The sequence below is a fragment of the Periophthalmus magnuspinnatus genome, chromosome 1 (genome assembly GCF_009829125.3).
Source record: "Periophthalmus magnuspinnatus isolate fPerMag1 chromosome 1, fPerMag1.2.pri, whole genome shotgun sequence".
Lineage (NCBI taxonomy): Eukaryota > Metazoa > Chordata > Actinopteri > Gobiiformes > Gobiidae > Periophthalmus > Periophthalmus magnuspinnatus.
Genome location: NC_047126.1, coordinates 35,635,282 through 35,657,040, shown reverse-complemented (window position 1 = coordinate 35,657,040; position 21,759 = coordinate 35,635,282). Strand labels below are relative to the sequence as shown.

At 42.3% G+C, this 21,759-nt stretch overlaps 1 protein-coding gene across 1 annotated transcript; it reads left to right on the top strand.

Annotated features, from left to right (window-relative positions):
- The first annotated feature begins 3,862 nt into the window (after positions 1–3,862).
- LOC117376053 (myelin and lymphocyte protein-like) lies at positions 3,863–21,706 on the top strand. The gene is made up of 4 exons (XM_033972461.2): positions 3,863–3,963; positions 19,845–20,012; positions 21,259–21,384; positions 21,503–21,706. The coding sequence occupies exons 1-4, from the start codon at positions 3,874–3,876 to the stop codon at positions 21,575–21,577; spliced, it is 459 nt and encodes a 152-aa protein (XP_033828352.1). The 5' UTR covers positions 3,863–3,873; the 3' UTR covers positions 21,578–21,706.
- Positions 21,707–21,759: the final 53 nt, after the last annotated feature.

Here is a 21,759-nt window from a genome sequence, read left to right as displayed (position 1 = left end):
GAGAGTGCGCAACACGGGACTGCACTACCGTAAAACACACGGGAAACGCCCCCGTAAGAAAAGGATATGAAGTACTGAGAGCGACCTGAGGGGGCAGCACTGTGCCAAACAAACACGCTGTGGTTAGATACGACTCCTCATAGATTTAATTTAGGGTTTAGTCCTGGTTTAGTCCTAGTTTAGACCTGGTTTAGTCCTGGTTTGGTCCTGCTTTAGTACTGCTTTAGTCCTGGTTTAGACCTGGTTTTGTCCTGGTTTAGTCCTGGTTTAGACCTGGTTTAGACCTGGTTTAGTCCTGGTTTGGTCCTGCTTTAGTCCTGGTTTAGACCTGGTTTTGTCCTGATTTAGTCCCGGTTTAGACCTGGTTTTGTCCTAGTTTAGTCCTGGTTTACACCTGGTTTTGTCCTGATTTAGTCCTGGTTTAGACCTGGTTTTGTCCTGGTTCAGTCCTGGTTTATTCCTGGTTCAGGCCTGGTTTAGTCCTGGTTTAGACCTAGTTTAGTCCTAGTGTAGTCCTGATTTGTAGACCTGGTTAAGTCCTGGTTTAAATGTGGTTTAGTCCTGGTTTAGTCCTGCTTCAGACCTGGTGAAGTCCTGGTTTAGTCCTGGTTTAGTTCTGGTGCAGTCCTAGTTTACTCCTAAAGTGGAAAAACAAACATGCTAACAGCTAAACACTGTGTTGCTATGGTAACAAACATGTGCTAGTATCAGATGGAAAACAGCACAGAACCAGCACCTATAACACAGTCTGTCAGGGGCAGGGCTTGAGCTCAGGGGCGGGGCTTGTGTTCAGGGGGCTGGGCTTGTGCTCATCTTAAACACACCTGAGCAGGTGACAGGTCTCGAGACCCATCTCAGACCAGGTTTCAGACCCAGATCCAGTTTCACGGAAACTTGAGACGCTTTTATCAACAACATCTACTGAGGCGACAAGACTGAAGGGACGCCAGGACTAAACGGGTGGAGCAGGGCCAGGAGCCCAGATGCCCTCCCGTCCTCCTGTATATGTGTGTCAGGTGCCCTCCCGTCCTCCTGTATCTGTGTGTCAGGTGCCCTCCCATCCTCCTGTATCTGTGTGTCAGGTGCCCTCCCATCCTCCTGTATCTGTGTGTCAGGTGCCCTCCCATCCTCCTGTATCTGTGTGTCAGGTGCCCTCCCGTCCTCCTGTATATGTGTGTCAGGTGCCCTCCCGTCCACTTGTATATGTATGTCAGGTGCCCTCCCGTCCTCCTGTATCTGTGTGTCAGGTGCCCTCCCGTCCTCCTGTATATGTGTGTCAGGTGCCCTCCCGTCCTCCTGTATCTGTGTGTCAGGTGCCCTCCCATCCTCCTGTATCTGTGTGTCAGGTGCCCTCCCGTCCTCCTGTATATGTGTGTCAGGTGCCCTCCCGTCCACTTGTATATGTATGTCAGGTGCCCTCCCGTCCTCCTGTATCTGTGTGTCAGGTGCCCTCCCGTCCTCCTGTATATGTGTGTCAGGTGCCCTCCCGTCCTCCTGTATCTGTGTGTCAGGTGCCCTCCCATCCTCCTGTATCTGTGTGTCAGGTGCCCTCCCGTCCTCCTGTATATGTGTGTCAGGTGCCCTCCCGTCCTCCTGTATCTGTGTGTCAGGTGCCCTCCCATCCTCCTGTATCTGTGTGTCAGGTGCCCTCCCGTCCTCCTGTATATGTATGTCAGGTGCCCTCCCGTCCTCCTGTATCTGTGTGTCAGGTGCCCTCCCGTCCTCCTGTATATGTGTGTCAGGTGCCCTCCCGTCCTCCTGTATCTGTGTGTCAGGTGCCCTCGTGTCCTCCTGTATCTGTGTGTCAGGTGCCCTCCCGTCCTCCTGTATCTGTGTGTCAGGTGCCCTCGTGTCCTCCTGTATCTGTGTGTCAGGTGCCCTCGTGTCCTCCTGTATCTGTGTGTCAGGTGCCCTCCCGTCCACTTGTATATGTATGTCAGGTGCCCTCCCGTCCTCCTGTATCTGTGTGTCAGGTGCCCTCCCGTCCTCCTGTATATGTGTGTCAGGTGCCCTCCTGTCCTCCTGTATCTGTGTGTCAGGTGCCCTCCCGTCCTCCTTTATCTGTGTGTCAGGTGCCCTCCCGTCCTCCTGTATCTGTGTGTCAGGTGCCCTCCCGTCCACTTTCTTCAGCCATTTTGAGTAATGTCGGTGCACCTCAAGGTTGTGTTAGTTCTGCTCTGCTGTTCACAATATACACAGATGACTGCCGAGCAACTTCAAACAATCAATACGTTCTAAAATACTCAGACGACACTGTACTGTTAACCTTATTGCATGATTCGGATAGCCCTGACCTGCACCAACAGGGAGTTAACAGAATAGTCACATGGAGTAAAAACAACTCTCTGGAAATAAACACAAAGAAAACTGAAGAAATTGTGTTTAGTCCAAAACTGACAGTTGCAAATCCCACCATTATCAACAACGAAATTATCAAACGGGTAGAATCGTACAAATATCTTGGTGTTATGATTGATGCCACCTTATCATGGAAACATCATATAGACTACATCTGTAAAAAAACTAAACAAAGACTGTACTTTCTCCGTCGCCTCTGATCTTTTGGAGCCACTCGTCAGATCCTCCTACTGTTCTATACTGCTGTTATCCTCAGTGTGCTGCAGTACTGTAATGCTGTGTGGTACAGCTGCTTGTCCACATCAGTAAAGTCTGGACTTAAACACCTGATCAAGATCATCTGACCTGTTCCAAGACTGTGGGTCAGCCATTAGAAGGTCAGTATGAGGCTGACTATCACAATAACACAATACGACTGGCAAGAAACATCACTTCTGACTCTAACCGTGTTTTGAACTGTGAATATGCACTGCTTCCATCTGGGCGACGGTTCAGTGTTCCACGATTTAATAAGGTTAGGCTGAAGCATTCTTTTGTTTATCAGTCAATCCTTAAAATAAACAAGGAGCTTAATCCATAACTATCAAAGTCGCATGTGTGATGTTAATGTGAAGCAACGGAGCCACTGTTTTATGTGCAAGACAAATTTCAGATCTCTGATCTGACAATAAAGTATTATCTATCTATCTATCTATCTATCTATCTATCTATCTATCTATCTATCTATCCATCTGTGTGTCAGGTGCCCTCCCTTCCCCCCGTATCTGTGTGTCAGGTGCCCTCCCATCCCAGTACAGATATACTATACAAGTCCAGTGTGTGCTGTGTGCATTGAATTATAAAGTTCATTGTTGTACTATCACTTGTACTGTGCGACAATCAGGAAGTGCGCATTGGCATCCACTTTGGTGTCAGAGTTGTGAAAAGTGCTTATAAAGTCATCGTGGTGTGATTAAGATGCTCTGAAGGTCAGTGAGGAGTCGTTCTGTCTTCACACTTTTTAAAAACTTTATATTTGGACATTTTTTGAAAAAACAGAGAATGTTAGTGGCTCCGCTCTGTCTGGTCTCCTTGGTAACGAGACACTTCCACACCAAACAAGTGTAAACAGTAAACGGGGGATTCTGTGGAGCTGTTGTTTTGGTGTCACCTGCTCCTCTGGTGACAGGTGTCATAAGCCCCGCCCCCTTACATCCTCCTGCACATCCCCCTGGAGACTGGCCCTAGTCCTGGTTCAGTCCCGGTTCAGTCCTGGTTCAGTCCCGGTTCAGTCCTGGTTCAGTCCCGGTTCAGTCCTGGTTCAGTCCTGGTTCAGTCCTGGTTCAGTGAGGATCAAGAACGGTACTAGTCCTTGTTTAGAAATAATTTTTTACATTATAATTATTTTTGTGAATCTGTTTGTGGATGTCTGAACCTGGTCAGATTTTGTCTCGTGTTGAACCTGGGTTTAGTTTTGTTTTTGGACGCTCTTTTTATAGTCCTGGTTCAGTCCTGGTTTAGTCCCCCTTCAAGACCATGGCATCGAACACTGCAACTTTGGGAAACCTTCCGAGTGGACTTGGAATCTGCACAACTTTCCCCGACCTGCTGTACTTCCCTGAACTGGTGAGTACTATTACTACTACTACTACTCCTGCTACGAGTACTACTGCTACTACTGCTACTACAGGTGTGTTGTACTTGTGGTTGTGTTTTTATTGAAAATCTACAAAATGTAATATTTCAGATTAAAGATGTGTGAGGAGATGGAGCTGTTGAATACAAAACTACAAAAGAGGAGGTTTTCTGAGCTCTCTCTCATGTTCCAACACTGTTCCGTCATCAAAAACACTGTTTGAGTAATCTAGAGATCTCTCCCGGGCCCTATTCAAACCCTCCTTATGGTTAGCAGTACCAGTACATAGATATAAAGAGAAACATGATACAAAACTGTACACAGCAACTGGACAAACCTGATGTGATGTAGTAGTTTCATTAGTGGGATACAGCTGATTGTGTTATGATAGTGCTCTGAAGGGGAAGGGACTTAGTGCAGAGAGCAAAAGGAGGGGAGACTCAGAGTGTTAAAAACAAAATTGAAACTTATAAAACATGTTACTACTTTGTTTTGGGCAGATATAACATTTTCAAAACAATAAAAGGAAGCATGGAGATGTAAATATGATATGTGTTAGAGTTAATACCCCATAGAAGTAAATACCTCCTCTTTAATACCCCATAGAAGTAAATACCTCCTCTTTAATACCCCATAGAAGTAAATACCTCCTCTTTAATACCCCACAGAAGTAAATACCTCCTCTTTAATACCCCATAGAAGTAAATACCTCCTCTTTAATACTCCATAGAAGTAAATACCTCCTCTTTAATACCCCATAGAAGTAAATACCTCCTCTTTATTACCCCATAGAAGTAAATACCTCCTCTTTAATAATAATAATTTGACACTTTCAGTTTTAACTCTGTACTTAATAAATTAACAGTTTATTTTAAAAACTCGTCTCGGTGTTGATTGACCAAGTTGTTGTGCATGACGTGTATTTAGTTTAGTCCTGGTCCAGTCCTGGTTCAGTCCTGTTCAGTCCTGGTTCAGTCCTGGTTTAGTCCTGTTCAGTCCTGGTTCAGTCCTGGTTCAGTCCTGGTTCAGTCCTGGTTCAGTCCTGGTTCAGTCCTGGTTTAGTCCTGTTCAGTCCTGGTTCAGTCCTGGTTCAGTCCTGATTCAGTCCTGGTTCAGTCCTGGTTTAGTCCTGGTTTAGTCCTGGTTCAGTCCTGGTTCAGTCCTGGTTTAGTCCTGGTTTTCATATCATGTCATGTCATATCTTATTCGTTATCAGTGTTTTGTGCCTGTTTTCCATCTTCTCAACAATATAAAATTAAAATAAAGTGGTATGAGCCAGTGAGGTAAAAGTACTATGGACTACTACGAGTATTATGGAGTACGACAGAGTACTACGAGTACTACGGAGTACTAAGGAGTACTACAGTGTACTTCGAGTTTGGCCATCAGTACTGAAGTATGTATTTGGAACTTTGTATCAGATAAAATACAAAGCTGCCATTGTTGCCACAGCTGCCCGGGGGTCACAGAGATGTGGCCCCTCCAGCCTCAACACCACAAACATATATGAAGTGTCTTTGCCCAAGGACACAACCTCAGTGTGCAGTAGTTGGGGTTAAACTCACAACTTTGTGATTAGTTTTGAGCGTGTCCCAATGTTTTAGAGTTTCACTGTGTGACTTTTCATTCTGTCACCTGCTTGTATGCACCGGCATGTTATGTCACACAGTATGACAATAGAAACTGTATCTCCATGGAAACAGCACCAGGCCAAGTTATATGTAATGTAACATAGAGGTGTTACTACATGGAGTAACATCTCCATGGAGTAATATCTACATGTAGTAACATCTCTATGTAGTAACATTTCCATGAAGTAACATCTCTATGGTGTAACATCTTCAAAGAGTAACATCTCTATGGTGTAACATCTCTATGGTGTAACATCTCTATGGAGTAACATCTCTATGGAGTAACATCTCTATGGAGTAACATCTCCATGGAGTAACATCTTCAAAGAGTAACATCTGTCTATATAGATTGTCTCGGTCTCTATGGAGACTGAGAATCTAAACATACTGGAGAAAAAGTGTACAAAATAAACAACCTGAAGATGAAGAAGAACCTGATTTAACAAAGGCTGAATAAACACAAACCAGGATCAGACTCGGACTAAAACCTGTTTGAGTCCAAATATTAGTCCAAGATCTCAGCTCCAGTGGCACAAAAGAGACAGATGCTCTGTTCACACTGTAAAACTACAGCTGTATGCACAATATCAGTGTAAATGATAAAGATAAGAGCTGTCAGGATCAGATGAGCGTGATGAAGGACTATGGATTTTAAAAACACAGAGGACAGTGGACTTTGAAACCACAGAGGATACTGGATTTTAAAAACACAGAGGACACTGGACTTTAAAAACACAGAAGAGCTTCAGAGACTATAATAACATGATGTTTATCAGTGTGGAGATCTGGAGTGGGAAGAAACACTGCCCGCACCAGTCACAGTATTGTAGTATTTAGAGCCTGCAAACATACCAACAACTCATTTAAACAGGTACTAAACAAGTCCCACTGACAGAAATGAACCTTTCCTGAATATGTTTAGAATGATGTTGAGCTGAACACACACACGGACACACAATGAACCTACTGAACTAAACCAGGATCAAACAGGACCATGGACCACCATGAACCCATTAGACACTGAGGGATTACACAGATACAGGCTACATGGGAACAAAACACAAAGTACAACATTTAATGTGGAACATCGCAGTCTCTTCTTAAGAAAGAGTGTTTTTAACATTAATTTTATCATTGTACGAAACTGGAGACTTTATACCGGTGACCTTAATATGTCATGTTTGCACTGTTGTTCTGATGTTGTTGTATATATTTTTATTATAATACCTACATTTCTACTTTTTATGTTATTATTATTCAGTATTTTTATGTTGCACTTCAGTTTGTGAGTTGTGTTCACTGACATGATCATTGTAGTATCGGTATCGAGTATCGAGTCTGTTCTAGTTTTAATATCATGAAACTATGAAATATGTTAATTTCCTTTTTGGAGTACTTTCACTTGAGTGTCCTTGTACTCTGGGGTTCTATGAGGGAGGATGACTGACAGGTGGATGAGAGACAGCAGCGTTTACACAGGGGTCAGAGGTCACACAGGTAAAAAGGTGGAGCTAGAGGAGGGGGCGAGGCTAAAGGTGACAGGTGACACTCATAAATAAGGCAGGAGCTGTCAGTCATGTGAGGTGTGTGTTACACAGACAGGTTAATGCCTCATTATCCCTGAGCTCTGGTTCAGCAGCAAACACAGACACGAATAAACGCTTTAGCCCTGCTCTACAAACTCTTCAGATGTTCATCCATGTTCTAGTTGTTTCTTCTCATTGAGCCTCTGAAATTGTATTTGAAGTGATTCATGTTTGAGTAATGTTTAATCTCTTATTTTCAAGACGCCATTTTGTCGATCTGCCCCATTTTAACCTCCACTGGTACACGCCCACTGTGACACACCCACTGTGACGTATGGGCCCACTGGTACACGCCCACTGTGACACACCCACTGTGACGTATGGGCCCACTGTGACACACCCACTGTGACGTATGGGCCCACTGGTACACGCCCACTGTGACACACCCACTGTGACGTATGGGCCCACTGGTACACGCCCACTGTGACACACCCACTGTGACGTATGGGCCCACTGGTACACGCCCACTGTGACACACCCACTGTGACGTATGGGCCCACTGGTACACGCCCACTGTGACACACCCACTGTGACGTATGGGCCCACTGTGTACGCACTTCCTTCTCCAGTTTTATTTTCTTAATCAGTGACACTTTTTGGATTCAGCAGTGTCGTGTCGTCATTTTGGTACAAATGAAAAAAAACGTGCTGCTCTAGTGTGATGTGCAGCTGTCCATAGGGGGCGCTGACAGGGCGCTCTGTTGTGATGACATGTTTCTTTTATTAAAGTGTTGTAGATCAATATTGTGTTAAATATGGTTCTACTTGGTGCTGTTTTCTTCTTTCCATTGTTGGTGTGTTTCTCTGTTGTAATCTAAAAATGCCTCATGTTTCTATAGCAACCGCTTTGGGTTCTACAGTATCTTTGCTGTTCCTGTACTGCACTTTTCTGGACTGAGGTGTCTGATGTTTTTTTTCCTGGGATTGGCTGTAGCCACTCCTCCAGTTTGGGGGTCACTGCCCTCAGTGCTCCAATGACCACGGGCACCACTGATGCCTCCACCTTTCAGGCCTTCCCCAGCTCTTCCCCAGCTCTTCCCCAGCTCTTCCCCAGCTCTTCCCCAGCTCTTCCCCAGCTCTTCTCCAGCTCTTCCCCAGCTCTTCCCCAGCCCCTGGTATTTCTCTAGTTTCTCATGTTGCTTGACAGGGCTGGGAATACGTTTTCCCAAAAATAAATAAGAAAAATATGTGAAATGTGCATTAAGTGAACTGGATATGTGCTCATTAATCTGCTCGATAAATAAAAGTAAAATGAAATGATCCCGATACCACGATGATAAAAAAGACTCTTTTATAAAGACAATACACTGTGCTGTTCCACATTAAATGCTGTACTTTGTGTTCTATTCTCATGTGTCTTATATCTGTGTAAGCTCTCAGTAGAACAGGGAGGTTCCATAGTGGTCCATGAGTGTATACTTGTCTATGGCCGTGTCTCAACTCGACGGTTGCACACTTCTAAGTATCACTTGAAGGATCCAGCCGATGCTCCTCCGTGTCCCCTCAGTCGACTGTCGATACTTGTGAAAGATTCAGCTCAACATCATATTCAGGAAAGGTTCATTTCTATCAGTGTGACTTTTTTAGTATCGACGAGAAAAATGAGTATCTTCTTTCGATACTAGTCTGATTTGTATCAGAGTTTTGATACTTTTGACGGCCCTGCCGCCACACAGTTTTCAAAATTAGAAAAGTAGAAGTAAAAGTAACAGCTCGACCCCATTTCCTCTTGTTACACAGCTGTAACTGGCATTACACAGGAAGTTCAGATGTAGCAATCATAAACTTACACCAGAGGATGCTACCATGTGTTGCTACAGCGCCTCACAGCAAGAAGGTCCTGGGTTTGACTCCTGGGCCTTTCTGTGTGGAGTCTGCATGTTCTCTTTATGTCTGTGTGGAGTTTGCATGTTCTCTTTGTGTCTGTGTGGAGTTTGCATGTTCTCTTTGTGTCTGTGTGGAGTTTGCATGTTCTCTTTGTGTCTGTGTGGAGTTTGCATGTTCTCTCTTTGTCCACTTTCCTCCATCAAAACAAAACCTGCACAACACATTAAATTCTCCAGCTAAAGTCTTCACCAAGACTAGACCAAGATCTTGAGATGGATTCCTGTGAAGGACAGGTCAAATGCAGAGGACACATTTCATGGGAAAATAATGTTTACATACAGTCCTGGTCCAGTCCTGATTTAGCCATGGTCTAGTCCTGATTTAGCTATGGTCTAGTCCTGATTTAGCTATGGTCTAGTCCTGATTTAGCCATGGTCCAGTCCTGACTCACTCCTGGTTCAGTCCTGGTTCAGTCCTGGTTCAGTCCTGGTTCAGTCCTGGTTCAGTCCTGTGTATATATAAAAGGTTAAAAAAAAGGTAAAAAAGGGGGGGATTGTCCAAATTTTGGACTAGCAGTGTGTATCTGTGTATATATATGTGTGTGTATGTATATGTATGTGTGTGTATGAAAATGTGTACAGTATATGTAAATTAAATAAGTGAGTTTGATGTTCAGGTCAAATTTCCATCTACATTCAGATCGAGTTCTTACGATTCTAACATCCACCTGGCCTGTGGCATCGTGTAGTAACTAGTTACAACAAAAAATTGAGTAATTAGATTAGTTACTTGCCCTAGTAGTAACTTTTGATTACTTTTTTCCTGCTAAAAACGTGTTTACTGGAGTGTGTGAATGTTGTTGTTAATGCTGTCTCTGTTGTGTGGTCTCAGCTGTATGTAGTGTTGTTGTTGTTAATGCTGTTTCTGGTGTGTGTTCTCAGCTGTATGTAGTGTTGTTGTTAACGCTGTTTCTGGTGTGTGTTCTCAGCTGTATGTAGAGTTGTTGTTGTTAACGCTGTCTCTGGTGTGTGTTCTCAGCTGTATCTGTTGTTGTTGTTAATGCTGTCTCTGGTGTGTGTTCTCAGCTGTATAATACATTTTAAATACATTTTATTTATATAGCGCTTTTCAGGACACTCAAAGTCGCTTCACAGTGGATACAATAATAAAATATCACAAAAATTTACAACATAAAATCAAGCATTAAAAGCGATTTACAACGTATGTGTTGTTGTTGTTGTTAATGCAGTCTCTGGTGTGTGATCTCAGCTGTATGTAGTGTTGTTGTTGTTGTTAACGCTGTCTCTGGTGTGTGTTCTCAGCTGTATGTAGTGTTGTTGTTGTTGTTAATGCTGTCTCTGGTGTGTGTTGTCAGCTGTATGTAGTGTTGTTGTTGTTGTTGTTGTTGTTACTGCTGTCTCTGGTGTGTGTTCTCAGCTGTATGTAGTGTTGTTGTTAGCGCTGTTTCTGGTGTGTGTTCTCAGCTGTATGTAGTGTTATTGTTGTTGTTGTTAACGCTGTCTCTGGTGTGTGTTCTCAGCTGTATGTAGTGTTGTTGTTGTTGTTAATGCTGTCTCTGGTGTGTGTTCTCAGCTGTATGTAGTGTTGTTGTTGTTAACGCTGTCTCTGGCGTGTGTTCTCAGCTGTATGTAGTGTTGTTGTTCTTGTTAATGCTGTCTCTGGTGTGTGTTCTCAACTGTATGTAGTGTTGTTGTTGTTAATGCTGTCTCTGGTGTGTGTTCTCAGCTGTATGTAGTGTTGTTGTTGTTGTTGTTAACGCTGTCTCTGTTGTGTGTTCTCAGCTGTATGTAGTGTTGTTGTTGTTAATGCTGTCTCTGGTGTGTGTTCTCAGCTGTATGTAGTGTTGTTGTTGTTAACGCTGTACCTGGTGTGTGTTCTCAGCTGTATGTAGTGTTGTTGTTGTTAACGTTGTCTCTGGTGTGTGTTTTCAGCTGTATTTAGTGTTGTTGTTGTTGTTGTTAATGCTGTCTCTGGTGTGTGTTCATAGCTGTATGTAGTGTTGTTGTTGTTGTTACTGCTGTCTCTGGTGTGTGTTCTCAGCTGTATGTAGTGTTGTTGTTGTTGTAAATGCTGTCTCTGATGTGTGTTCTCAGCTGTATGTAGTGTTGTTGTTGTTAACGCTGTCTCTGGTGTATGTTCTCAGCTGTATGTAGTGTTGTTGTTGTTTTTAACGCTGTCTCTGGTGTATGTTCTCAGCTGTATGTAGTGTTGTTGTTGCTGTTTTTAACGCTGTCTCTGTTGTGTGTTTTCAGCTGTATGTAGTGTTGTTGTTGTTGTTGTTAACGCTGTCTCTGGTGTATGTTCTCAGCTGTATGTAGTGTTGTTGTTGTTTTTAACGCTGTCTCTGGTGTATGTTCTCAGCTGTATGTAGTGTTGTTGTTTTTAACGCTGTCTCTGGTGTATGTTCTCAGCTGTATGTAGTGTTGTTGTTGTTAACGCTGTCTCTGGTGTGTGTTTTCAGCTGTATGTAGTGTTGTTGTTGTTGTTAACGCTGTCTGTGGTGTGTGTTCTCAGCTGTATGTAGTGTTGTTGTTGTTATTGTTAATGCTGTCTGTGGTGTGTGTTCTCAGCTGAATGTAGTGTTGTTGTTGTTGTTGTTGTTAATGCTGTCTCTGGTGTGTGTTCTCAGCTGTATGTAGTGTTGTTGTTGTTGTTAATGCTGTCTCTGGTGTGTGTTCTCAGCTGTATGTAGTGTTGTTGTTGTTAACGCTGTCTCTGGCGTGTGTTCTCAGCTGTATGTAGTGTTGTTGTTCTTGTTAATGCTGTCTCTGGTGTGTGTTCTCAACTGTATGTAGTGTTGTTGTTGTTAATGCTGTCTCTGGTGTGTGTTCTCAGCTGTATGTAGTGTTGTTGTTGTTGTTGTTAACGCTGTCTCTGTTGTGTGTTCTCAGCTGTATGTAGTGTTGTTGTTGTTGTTAATGCTGTCTCTGGTGTGTGTTCTCAGCTGTATGTAGTGTTGTTGTTGTTAACGCTGTACCTGGTGTGTGTTCTCAGCTGTATGTAGTGTTGTTGTTGTTAACGTTGTCTCTGGTGTGTGTTTTCAGCTGTATTTAGTGTTGTTGTTGTTGTTGTTAATGCTGTCTCTGGTGTGTGTTCATAGCTGTATGTAGTGTTGTTGTTGTTGTTACTGCTGTCTCTGGTGTGTGTTCTCAGCTGTATGTAGTGTTGTTGTTGTTGTAAATGCTGTCTCTGATGTGTGTTCTCAGCTGTATGTAGTGTTGTTGTTGTTAACGCTGTCTCTGGTGTATGTTCTCAGCTGTATGTAGTGTTGTTGTTGTTTTTAACGCTGTCTCTGGTGTATGTTCTCAGCTGTATGTAGTGTTGTTGTTGCTGTTTTTAACGCTGTCTCTGTTGTGTGTTTTCAGCTGTATGTAGTGTTGTTGTTGTTGTTGTTAACGCTGTCTCTGGTGTATGTTCTCAGCTGTATGTAGTGTTGTTGTTGTTTTTAACGCTGTCTCTGGTGTATGTTCTCAGCTGTATGTAGTGTTGTTGTTTTTAACGCTGTCTCTGGTGTATGTTCTCAGCTGTATGTAGTGTTGTTGTTGTTAACGCTGTCTCTGGTGTGTGTTTTCAGCTGTATGTAGTGTTGTTGTTGTTGTTAACGCTGTCTGTGGTGTGTGTTCTCAGCTGTATGTAGTGTTGTTGTTGTTATTGTTAATGCTGTCTGTGGTGTGTGTTCTCAGCTGAATGTAGTGTTGTTGTTGTTGTTGTTGTTAATGCTGTCTCTGGTGTGTGTTCTCAGCTGTATGTAGTGTTGTTGTTGTTGTTAATGCTGTCTCTGGTGTGTGTTCTCAGCTGTATGTAGTGTTGTTGTTGTGGTTAATGCTGTCTCTGGTGTATGTTCTCAGCTGTATGTAGTGTTATTGTTGTTGTTGTTAACGCTGTCTCTGGTGTGTGTTCTCAGCTGTATGTAGTGTTGTTGTTGTTGTTAATGCTGTCTCTGGTGTGTGTTCTCAGCTGTATGTAGTGTTGTTGTTGTTAACGCTGTCTCTGGCGTGTGTTCTCAGCTGTATGTAGTGTTGTTGTTCTTGTTAATGCTGTCTCTGGTGTGTGTTCTCAACTGTATGTAGTGTTGTTGTTGTTAATGCTGTCTCTGGTGTGTGTTCTCAGCTGTATGTAGTGTTGTTGTTGTTGTTGTTGTTAACGCTGTCTCTGTTGTGTGTTCTCAGCTGTATGTAGTGTTGTTGTTGTTGTTGTTGTTGTTAATGCTGTCTCTGGTGTGTGTTCTCAGCTGTATGTAGTGTTGTTGTTGTTAACGCTGTACCTGGTGTGTGTTCTCAGCTGTATGTAGTGTTGTTGTTGTTAACGTTGTCTCTGGTGTGTGTTTTCAGCTGTATTTAGTGTTGTTGTTGTTGTTGTTAATGCTGTCTCTGGTGTGTGTTCATAGCTGTATGTAGTGTTGTTGTTGTTGTTACTGCTGTCTCTGGTGTGTGTTCTCAGCTGTATGTAGTGTTGTTGTTGTTGTAAATGCTGTCTCTGATGTGTGTTCTCAGCTGTATGTAGTGTTGTTGTTGTTAACGCTGTCTCTGGTGTATGTTCTCAGCTGTATGTAGTGTTGTTGTTGTTTTTAACGCTGTCTCTGGTGTATGTTCTCAGCTGTATGTAGTGTTGTTGTTGTTAACGCTGTCTCTGGTGTGTTCTCAGCTGTATGTAGTGTTGTTGTTGCTGTTTTTAACGCTGTCTCTGTTGTGTGTTTTCAGCTGTATGTAGTGTTGTTGTTGTTGTTGTTAACGCTGTCTCTGGTGTATGTTCTCAGCTGTATGTAGTGTTGTTGTTGTTTTTAACGCTGTCTCTGGTGTATGTTCTCAGCTGTATGTAGTGTTGTTGTTTTTAACGCTGTCTCTGGTGTGTGTTCTCAGCTGTATGTAGTGTTGTTGTTGTTGTTAATGCTGTCTCTGGTGTATGTTCTCAGCTGTATGTAGTGTTGTTGTTGTGAACGCTGTCTCTGGTGTGTGTTTTCAGCTGTATGTAGTGTTGTTGTTGTTGTTAACGCTGTCTGTGGTGTGTGTTCTCAGCTGAATGTAGTGTTGTTGTTGTTGTTAATGCTGTCTCTGGTGTGTGTTCTCAGCTGTATGTAGTGTTGTTGTTGTTGTTAATGCTGTCTCTGGTGTGTGTTCTCAGCTGTATGTAGTGTTGTTGTTGTTGTTGTTAACAACGCTGTTTCTGGTGTGTGTTCTCAGCTGTATGTAGTGTTGTTGTTGTGGTTAATGCTGTCTCTGGTGTATGTTCTCAGCTGTATGTAGTAGTGTTGTTGTTGTTAACGCTGTCTCTGGTGTGTGTTCTCAGCTGTATGTAGTGTTGTTGTTGTTGTTGTTAATGCTGTCTCTGGTGTGTGTTCTCAGCTGTATGTAGTGTTGTTGTTGTTGTTAATGCTGTCTCTGGTGTGTGTTCTCTGCTGTATGTAGTGTTGTTGTTGTTGTTGTTGTTAACAACGCTGTTTCTGGTGTGTGTTCTCAGCTGTATGTAGTGTTGTTGTTATTGTTAATGCTGTCTGTGGTGTGTGTTCTCAGCTGTATGTAGTGTTGTTGTTAACGCTGTCTCTGGTGTATGTTCTCAGCTGTATGTAGTGTTGTTGTTTTTAACGCTGTCTCTGGTGTATGTTCTCAGCTGTATGTAGTGTTGTTGTTGTTGTTGTTAATGCTGTCTCTGGTGTGTGTTCTCAGCTGTATGTAGTGTTGTTTTTGTTGTTGTTTTTAACGCTGTCTCTGGTGTGTGTTCTCAGCTGTATGTAGTGTTGTTGTTGTTGTTAATGCTGTCTCTGGTGTGTGTTCTCAGCTGTATGTAGTGTTGTTGTTGTTGTTAACGCTGTCTCTGGTGTGCGTTCTCAGCTGTATGTAGTGTTGTTGTTGTTGTTTTTAACGCTGTCTCTGGTGTATGTTCTCAGCTGTATGTAGTGTTGTTGTTACTATTGTTAATGCTGTCTGTGGTGTGTGTTCTCAGCTGTATGTAGTGTTGTTGTTGTTGTTGTTGTTGTTAATGCTGTCTCTGGTGTGTGTTTTCAGCTGTATGTAGTGTTGTTGTTGTTGTTAATGCTGTCTCTGGTGTGTGTTTTCAGCTGTATGTAGTGTTGTTGTTGTTGTTAGCGCTGTCTCTGGTGTGTGTTTTCAGCTGTATGTAGTGTTATTGTTGTTGTTGTTAACGCTGTCTCTGGTGTGTGTTCTCAGCTGTATGTAGTGTTGTTGTTACTATTGTTAATGCTGTCTGTGGTGTGTGTTCTCAGCTGTATGTAGTGTTGTTGTTGTTGTTGTTGTTGTTAATGCTGTCTCTGGTGTGTGTTCTCAGCTGTATGTAGTGTTGTTGTTGTTGTTGTTAACGCTGTCTGTGGTGTGTGTTCTCAGCTGTATGTAGTGTTGTTGTTGTTAATGCTGTCTGTGGTGTGTGTTCTCAGCTGTATGTAGTGTTGTTGTTGTTAATGCTGTCTCTGGTGTGTGTTCTCAGCTGTATGTAGTGTTGTTGTTGTTATTGTTAATGCTGTCTGTGGTGTGTGTTCTCAGCTATATGTAGTGTTGTTGTTGTTAATGCTGTCTCTGGTGTGTGTTCTCAGCTGTATGTAGTGTTATTGTTGTTGTTGTTAACGCTGTATCTGGTGTGCGTTCTCAGCTGTATGTAGTGTTGTTGTTGTTGTTAACGCTGTCTCTGGTGTGTGTTTTCAGCTGTATGTAGTGTTGTTGTTGTTAACGCTGTCTCTGGTGTATGTTCTCAGCTGTATGTAGTGTTGTTGTTGTTGTTGTTAATGCTGTCTCTGGTGTGTGTTCTCAGCTGTATGTAGTGTTGTTGTTGTTGTTGTTAATGCTGTCTCTGGTGTGTGTTCTCAGCTGTATGTAGTGTTATTGTTGTTGTTGTTAACGCTGTATCTGGTGTGCGTTCTCAGCTGTATGTAGTGTTGTTGTTGTTGTTAACGCTGTCTCTGGTGTGTGTTTTCAGCTGTATTTAGTGTTGCTGTTGTTGTTGTTGTTAATGCTGTCTCTGGTGTGTGTTCTCAGCTGTATGTAGTGTTGTTGTTGTTGTTGTTGTTGTTGTTAATGCTGTCTCTGGTGTGTGTTCTCAGCTGTATGTAGTGTTGTTGTTGTTAACGCTGTCTCTGGTGTATGTTCTCAGCTGTATGTAGTGTTGTTGTTGTTGTTTTTAACGCTGTCTCTGGTGTATGTTCTCAGCTGTATGTAGTGTTGTTGTTTTTAACGCTGTCTCTGGTGTATGTTCTCAGCTGTTTGTAGTGTTGTTGTTGTTAACGCTGTCTCTGGTGTGTGTTCTCAGCTGTATGTAGTGTTGTTGTTGTTAGCGCTGTCTCTGGTGTGTGTTTTCAGCTGTATGTAGTGTTGTTGTTGTTGTTGTTGTTAACGCTGTCTGTGGTGTGTGTTCTCAGCTGTATGTAGTGCTGTTGTTGTTGTTGTTAATGCTGTCTCTGGTGTGTGTTCTCAGCTGTATGTAGTGTTGTTGTTGTTGTTAATGCTGTCTCTGGTGTGTGTTCTCAGCTGTATGTAGTGTTGTTGTTGTTGTTGTTGTTAACAACGCTGTTTCTGGTGTGTGTTCTCAGCTGTATGTAGTGTTGTTGTTGTGGTTAATGCTGTCTCTGGTGTGTGTTCTCAGCTGTATGTAGTGTTGTTGTTGTTAACGCTGTCTCTGGTGTATGTTCTCAGCTGTATGTAGTAGTGTTGTTGTTGTTAACGCTGTCTCTGGTGTGTGTTCTCAGCTGTATGTAGTGTTGTTGTTTTTATCGCTGTCTCTTGTGTATGTTCTCAGCTGTATGTAGTGTTGTTGTTGTTGTTAATGCTGTCTCTGGTGTGTGTTCTCAGCTGTATGTAGTGTTGTTTTTGTTGTTGTTTTTAACGCTGTCTCTGGTGTGTGTTCTCAGCTGTATGTAGTGTTGTTGTTTTTGTTGTTGTTGTTGTTGTTGTTAATGCTGTCTCTGGTGTGTGTTCTCAGCTGTATGTAGTGTTGTTGTTGTTGTTGTTGTTGTTAACGCTGTCTCTGGTGTGTGTTCTCAGCTGTATGTAGTGTTGTTGTTGTTAATGCTGTCTCTGGTGTGTGTTCTCAGCTGTATGTAGTGTTGTTGTTGTTAACGCTGTCTCTGGTGTGTGTTCTCAGCTGTATGTAGTGTTGTTGTTGTTTTTAACGCTGTCTCTGGTGTATGTTCTCAGCTGTATGTAGTGTTGTTGTTGTTGTTTTTAACGCTGTCTCTGGTGTATGTTCTCAGCTGTATGTAGTGTTGTTGTTACCGCTGTCTCTGGTGTGTGTTCTCAGCTGTATGTAGTGTTGTTGTTGTTAATGCTGTCTCTGGTGTGTGTTCTCAGCTGTATGTAGTGTTGTTGTTGTTAATGCTGTCTCTGGTGTGTGTTCTCAGCTGTATGTAGTGTTGTTGTTGTTGTTAATGCTGTCTCTGGTGTATGTTCTCAGCTGTATGTAGTGTTGTTGTTACTATTGTTAATGCTGTCTGTGGTGTGTGTTCTCAGCTGTATGTAGTGTTGTTGTTGTTGTTGTTGTTAATGCTATCTCTGGTGTGTGTTCTCAGCTGTATGTAGTGTTGTTGTTGTTAATGCTGTCTCTGGTGTGTGTTCTCAGCTGTATGTAGTGTTGTTGTTGTTATTGTTAATGCTGTCTGTGGTGTGTGTTCTCAGCTGTATGTAGTGTTGTTGTTGTTAATGCTGTCTCTTGTGTGTGTTCTCAGCTGTATGTAGTGTTGTTGTTGTAAATGCTGTCTCTGGTGTGTGTTCTCAGCTGTATGTAGTGTTGTTGTTGTTGTTGTTAATGCTGTCTCTGGTGTGTGTTCTCAGCTGTATGTAGTGTTGTTGTTGTTGTTAATGCTGTCTCTGGTGTGTGTTCTCAGCTGTATGTAGTGTTATTATTGTAGTGTTGTTGTTGTTATTGTTAACGCTGTCTCTGGTGTGTGTTCTCAGCTGTATGTAGTGTTGTTGTTGTTGTTAACGCTGTCTCTGGTGTGTGTTCTCAGCTGTATGTAGTGTTATTATTGTAGTGTTGTTGTTGTTGTTGTTAACGCTGTCTCTGGTGTGTGTTCTCAGCTGTATGTAGTGTTATTGTTGTTGTTGTTAACGCTGTCTCTGGTGTGTGTTCTCAGCTGTATGTAGTGTTATTATTGTAGTGTTGTTGTTGTTGTTGTTGTTAACGCTGTCTCTGGTGTGTGTTCTCAGCTGTATGTAGTGTTGTTGTTGTTGTTAACGCTGTCTCTGGTGTGTGTTCTCAGCTGTATGTAGTGTTGTTGTTGTTAACGCTGTCTCTGGTGTGTGTTCTCAGCTGTATGTAGTGTTATTATTGTAGTGTTGTTGTTGTTAACGCTGTCTCTGGTGTGTGTTCTCAGCTGTATGTAGTGTTGTTGTTGTTGTTAACGCTGTCTCTGGTGTGTGTTCTCAGCTGTATGTAGTGTTGTTGTTAATGCTGTCTCTGGTGTGTGTTCTCAGCTGTATGTAGTGTTGTTGTTGTTAACGCTGTCTCTGGTGTGTTTTCTCAGCTGTATGTAGTTTTGTTGTTGTTGTTAATGCTGTCTCTGGTGTGTGTTCTCAGCTGTATGTAGTGTTGTTGTTGTTAATACTGTCTCTGGTGTGTGTTCTCAGCTGTATGTAGTGTTGTTGTTGTTGTTAATGCTGTCTCTGGTGTGTGTTCTCAGCTGTATGTAGTGTTGTTCTTGTTGTTGTTGTTGTTGTTAACGCTGTCTCTGGTGTGTGTTCTCAGCTGTATGTAGTGTTGTTGTTGTTAATACTGTCTCTGGTGTGTGTTCTCAGCTGTATGTAGTGTTGTTGTTGTTGTTGTTGTTGTTAATGCTGTCTCTGGTGTGTGTTCTCAGCTGTATGTAATGTTGTTGTTTTTGTTGTTGTTGTTGTTGTTGTTAATGCTGTCTCTGGTGTGTGTTCTCAGCTTTATGTAGTGTTGTTGTTTTTGTTGTTGTTGTTGTTGTTGTTGTTAATGCTGTCTCTGGTGTGTGTTCTCAGCTTTATGTAGTGTTGTTGTTTTTGTTGTTGTTGTTAATGCTGTCTCTGGTGTGTGTTCTCAGCTTTATGTAGTGTTGTTGTTTTTGTTGTTGTTGTTGTTGTTGTTGTTAATGCTGTCTCTGGTGTGTGTTCTCAGCTGTATGTAGTGATGTTGTTGTTAATGCTGTCTCTGGTGTGTGTTCTCAGCTGTATGTAGTGTTGTTGTTGTTGTTAATGCTGTCTCTGGTGTGTGTTCTCAGCTTTATGTAGTGTTGTTGTTTTTGTTGTTGTTGTTGTTGTTAATGCTGTCTCTGGTGTGTGTTCTCAGCTTTATGTAGTGTTGTTGTTTTTGTTTTTGTTGTTGTTGTTGTTGTTAATGCTGTCTCTGGTGTGTGTTCTCAGCTGTATGTAGTGATGTTGTTGTTAATGCTGTCTCTGGTGTGTGTTCTCAGCTGTATGTAGTGTTGTTGTTGTTGTTAATGCTGTCTCTAGTGTGTGTTCTCAGCTGTATGTAGTGTTGTTCTTGTTGTTGTTGTTGTTGTTGTTGTTGTTAACGCTGTCTCTGGTGTGTGTTCTCAGCTGTATGTAGTGTTGTTGTTAATACTGTCTCTGGTGTGTGTTCTCAGCTGTATGTAGTGTTGTTGTTGTTGTTGTTGTTAATGCTGTCTCTGGTGTGTGTTCTCAGCTGTATGTAATGTTGTTGTTTTTGTTGTTGTTGTTGTTAATGCTGTCTCTGGTGTGTGTTCTCAGCTTTATGTAGTGTTGTTGTTTTTGTTTTTGTTGTTGTTGTTGTTAATGCTGTCTCTGGTGTGTGTTCTCAGCTGTATGTAATGTTGTTGTTTTTGTTGTTGTTGTTGTTAATGCTGTCTCTGGTGTGTGTTCTCAGCTGTTCGGGGTCCTGGTGTGGATTCTGGTTGCTTGTACATACGTGGTCCCTCATAATCCTCAGGGCTGGGTTATGTTTGTGTCGGTCTTCTGTTTCGTCCTTACCTTCATCTGGATGTGTGTTTTCGCCTGTGGAGGTCACCGCAACAAGAGCAGCTGGGCTGCCGCCGTGAGTACTCCTAAGTACTACTACTACCACTACTACTATAAATACTCCTACTGTTGCTTCTACTGTATTGCTCAGGGACACAAGAGTCACAAATCAGTCTTCAGCTCACTAACACATACAATACAAGACCAGAGGTGGAGTGCAATGAATTACTAAAATACTGCACTTAAGTACAAATTTTAGGTAGCTGTACTTTACTTAAGTACATTTTACAGTGTGTACTTTTTACTTTTACTTGAGTACATTTGAGAGCAGTATCTATACTTTCTACTCCACTACATTTTTGAACTGCACTGAAAAGTAAAAGTATTTTTATTATTGTGTGAGACCTGCTGAAAAGACAGTTCAGAATTTGAACAAAACAAAAATATACAAATAAAAACAGACAGGAAAAAATAATTCAGTTGTTTCTGTTGAACACAATTCAGCTCAAATCTTTATCAAAATCACAACTGAAGCTTTATTAAATCTCAAAATTTGTGTGAAATCCTATTACTTTTTACTCTTTAAGTACATTTTTAAATGAGTACTTAAATTCTTTTACTTATGTAGATTGTTTCATGTGATACTTTTACATATTTTTTGCTCTTGTATTTATAGATAATTACGGTTATGTATATATACAACAGTGCAGTTATACATATTCAACACTCTTTCACTCCCCCTCACTCGTTCACCCCTTGTTCACTCCCCTTACTCACTCCCATCACTTGCTCACTCCTCTCACTCACTCATTCATTCCCCACACTTACTTACTCAGCCACTCCCCACACTTACTCATTCACTCCCCTCACTTACTCACTCTCTTCACTCCCCTCACTCATTCTCTCCTCAGTTGTTCACTCCCCTCACATACTCACTCTCTTCACCCTCCTTACCCGTTCTCTCGCCTCACCTCATTCTCTCCTCAGTTGTTCACTCCCCTCACTTACTCACTCATTCACTCCCCTTACTTGTTCTCCTGTCACTCATTCTCTCCTCAGTTGTTCACTCCCCTCACATCCTTTACTTTTTCACTCCCCTCACTCTCCCGGTCATTCACTCCCTTCATCATTGTGATGTCATCAGTGTGATGTCATCAGTGTGGGACTCTCTAAATGAGTCTCTCTACTTCTTTTCAACATATATTTATCAACTTTTCTTCACACATTTCTTTTGATTAAGTCAAGAGGAAAGAATCATCAGACCTTGTAACAGACACTTGAATAGTACTTTTGAACAGTACTTTTGTGTATACTTCCTGTAGGATTTCGTGTACCACTTCATTGCGACAGTCTTCTACTTGAGTGCATCTGTGGCTCTGGCCAAGGTCACTCTGGACGTGAAGACCAACGCCACCTTCCAAGTGTACCAGCTGGACATCTCTGCTGTGGTCAGTATTTAATATTTGACTAGTTTAGACCTAGTTTAGTCCTGGTTTATACCTGGTCTAGTCCTGCTTTACTCCTGCTTTAGTCCATGTCCTGTTCAGGGCTGTTCTTGTGTTCCAGGTCTTCTCCTATGTGACGACGCTGTTGTACTTCATCCACACCATCTTGTCGGCTTATCGCTGGAAATCCTTCTGACAAACACAAAATAGACATTTGAATATTTAAACATGAACAGGGCAGGGCTAACAGCTCCTCTGGACCAATCACAGCAGACCTCAGGATCAACGCACCGATCCCAGCACAGTCTGACCACCAGCTGACTGCACGCCGCGATCTGGTTGGTTACCATCACATCACACATTTTATATTTTATAATT

Coding starts and splice junctions, on each gene's coding strand:
- LOC117376053 (XM_033972461.2), top strand. CDS start 3,874: ATGGCATCGAACACTGCAACTTTGGGAAACCTTCCGAGTGGACTTGGA. Junction 3,964..19,844: donor TGCTGTACTTCCCTGAACTG/GTGAGTACTATT, acceptor GTGTGTTCTCAG/CTGTTCGGGGTCCTGGTGTG. Junction 20,013..21,258: donor AGAGCAGCTGGGCTGCCGCC/GTGAGTACTCCT, acceptor TACTTCCTGTAG/GATTTCGTGTACCACTTCAT.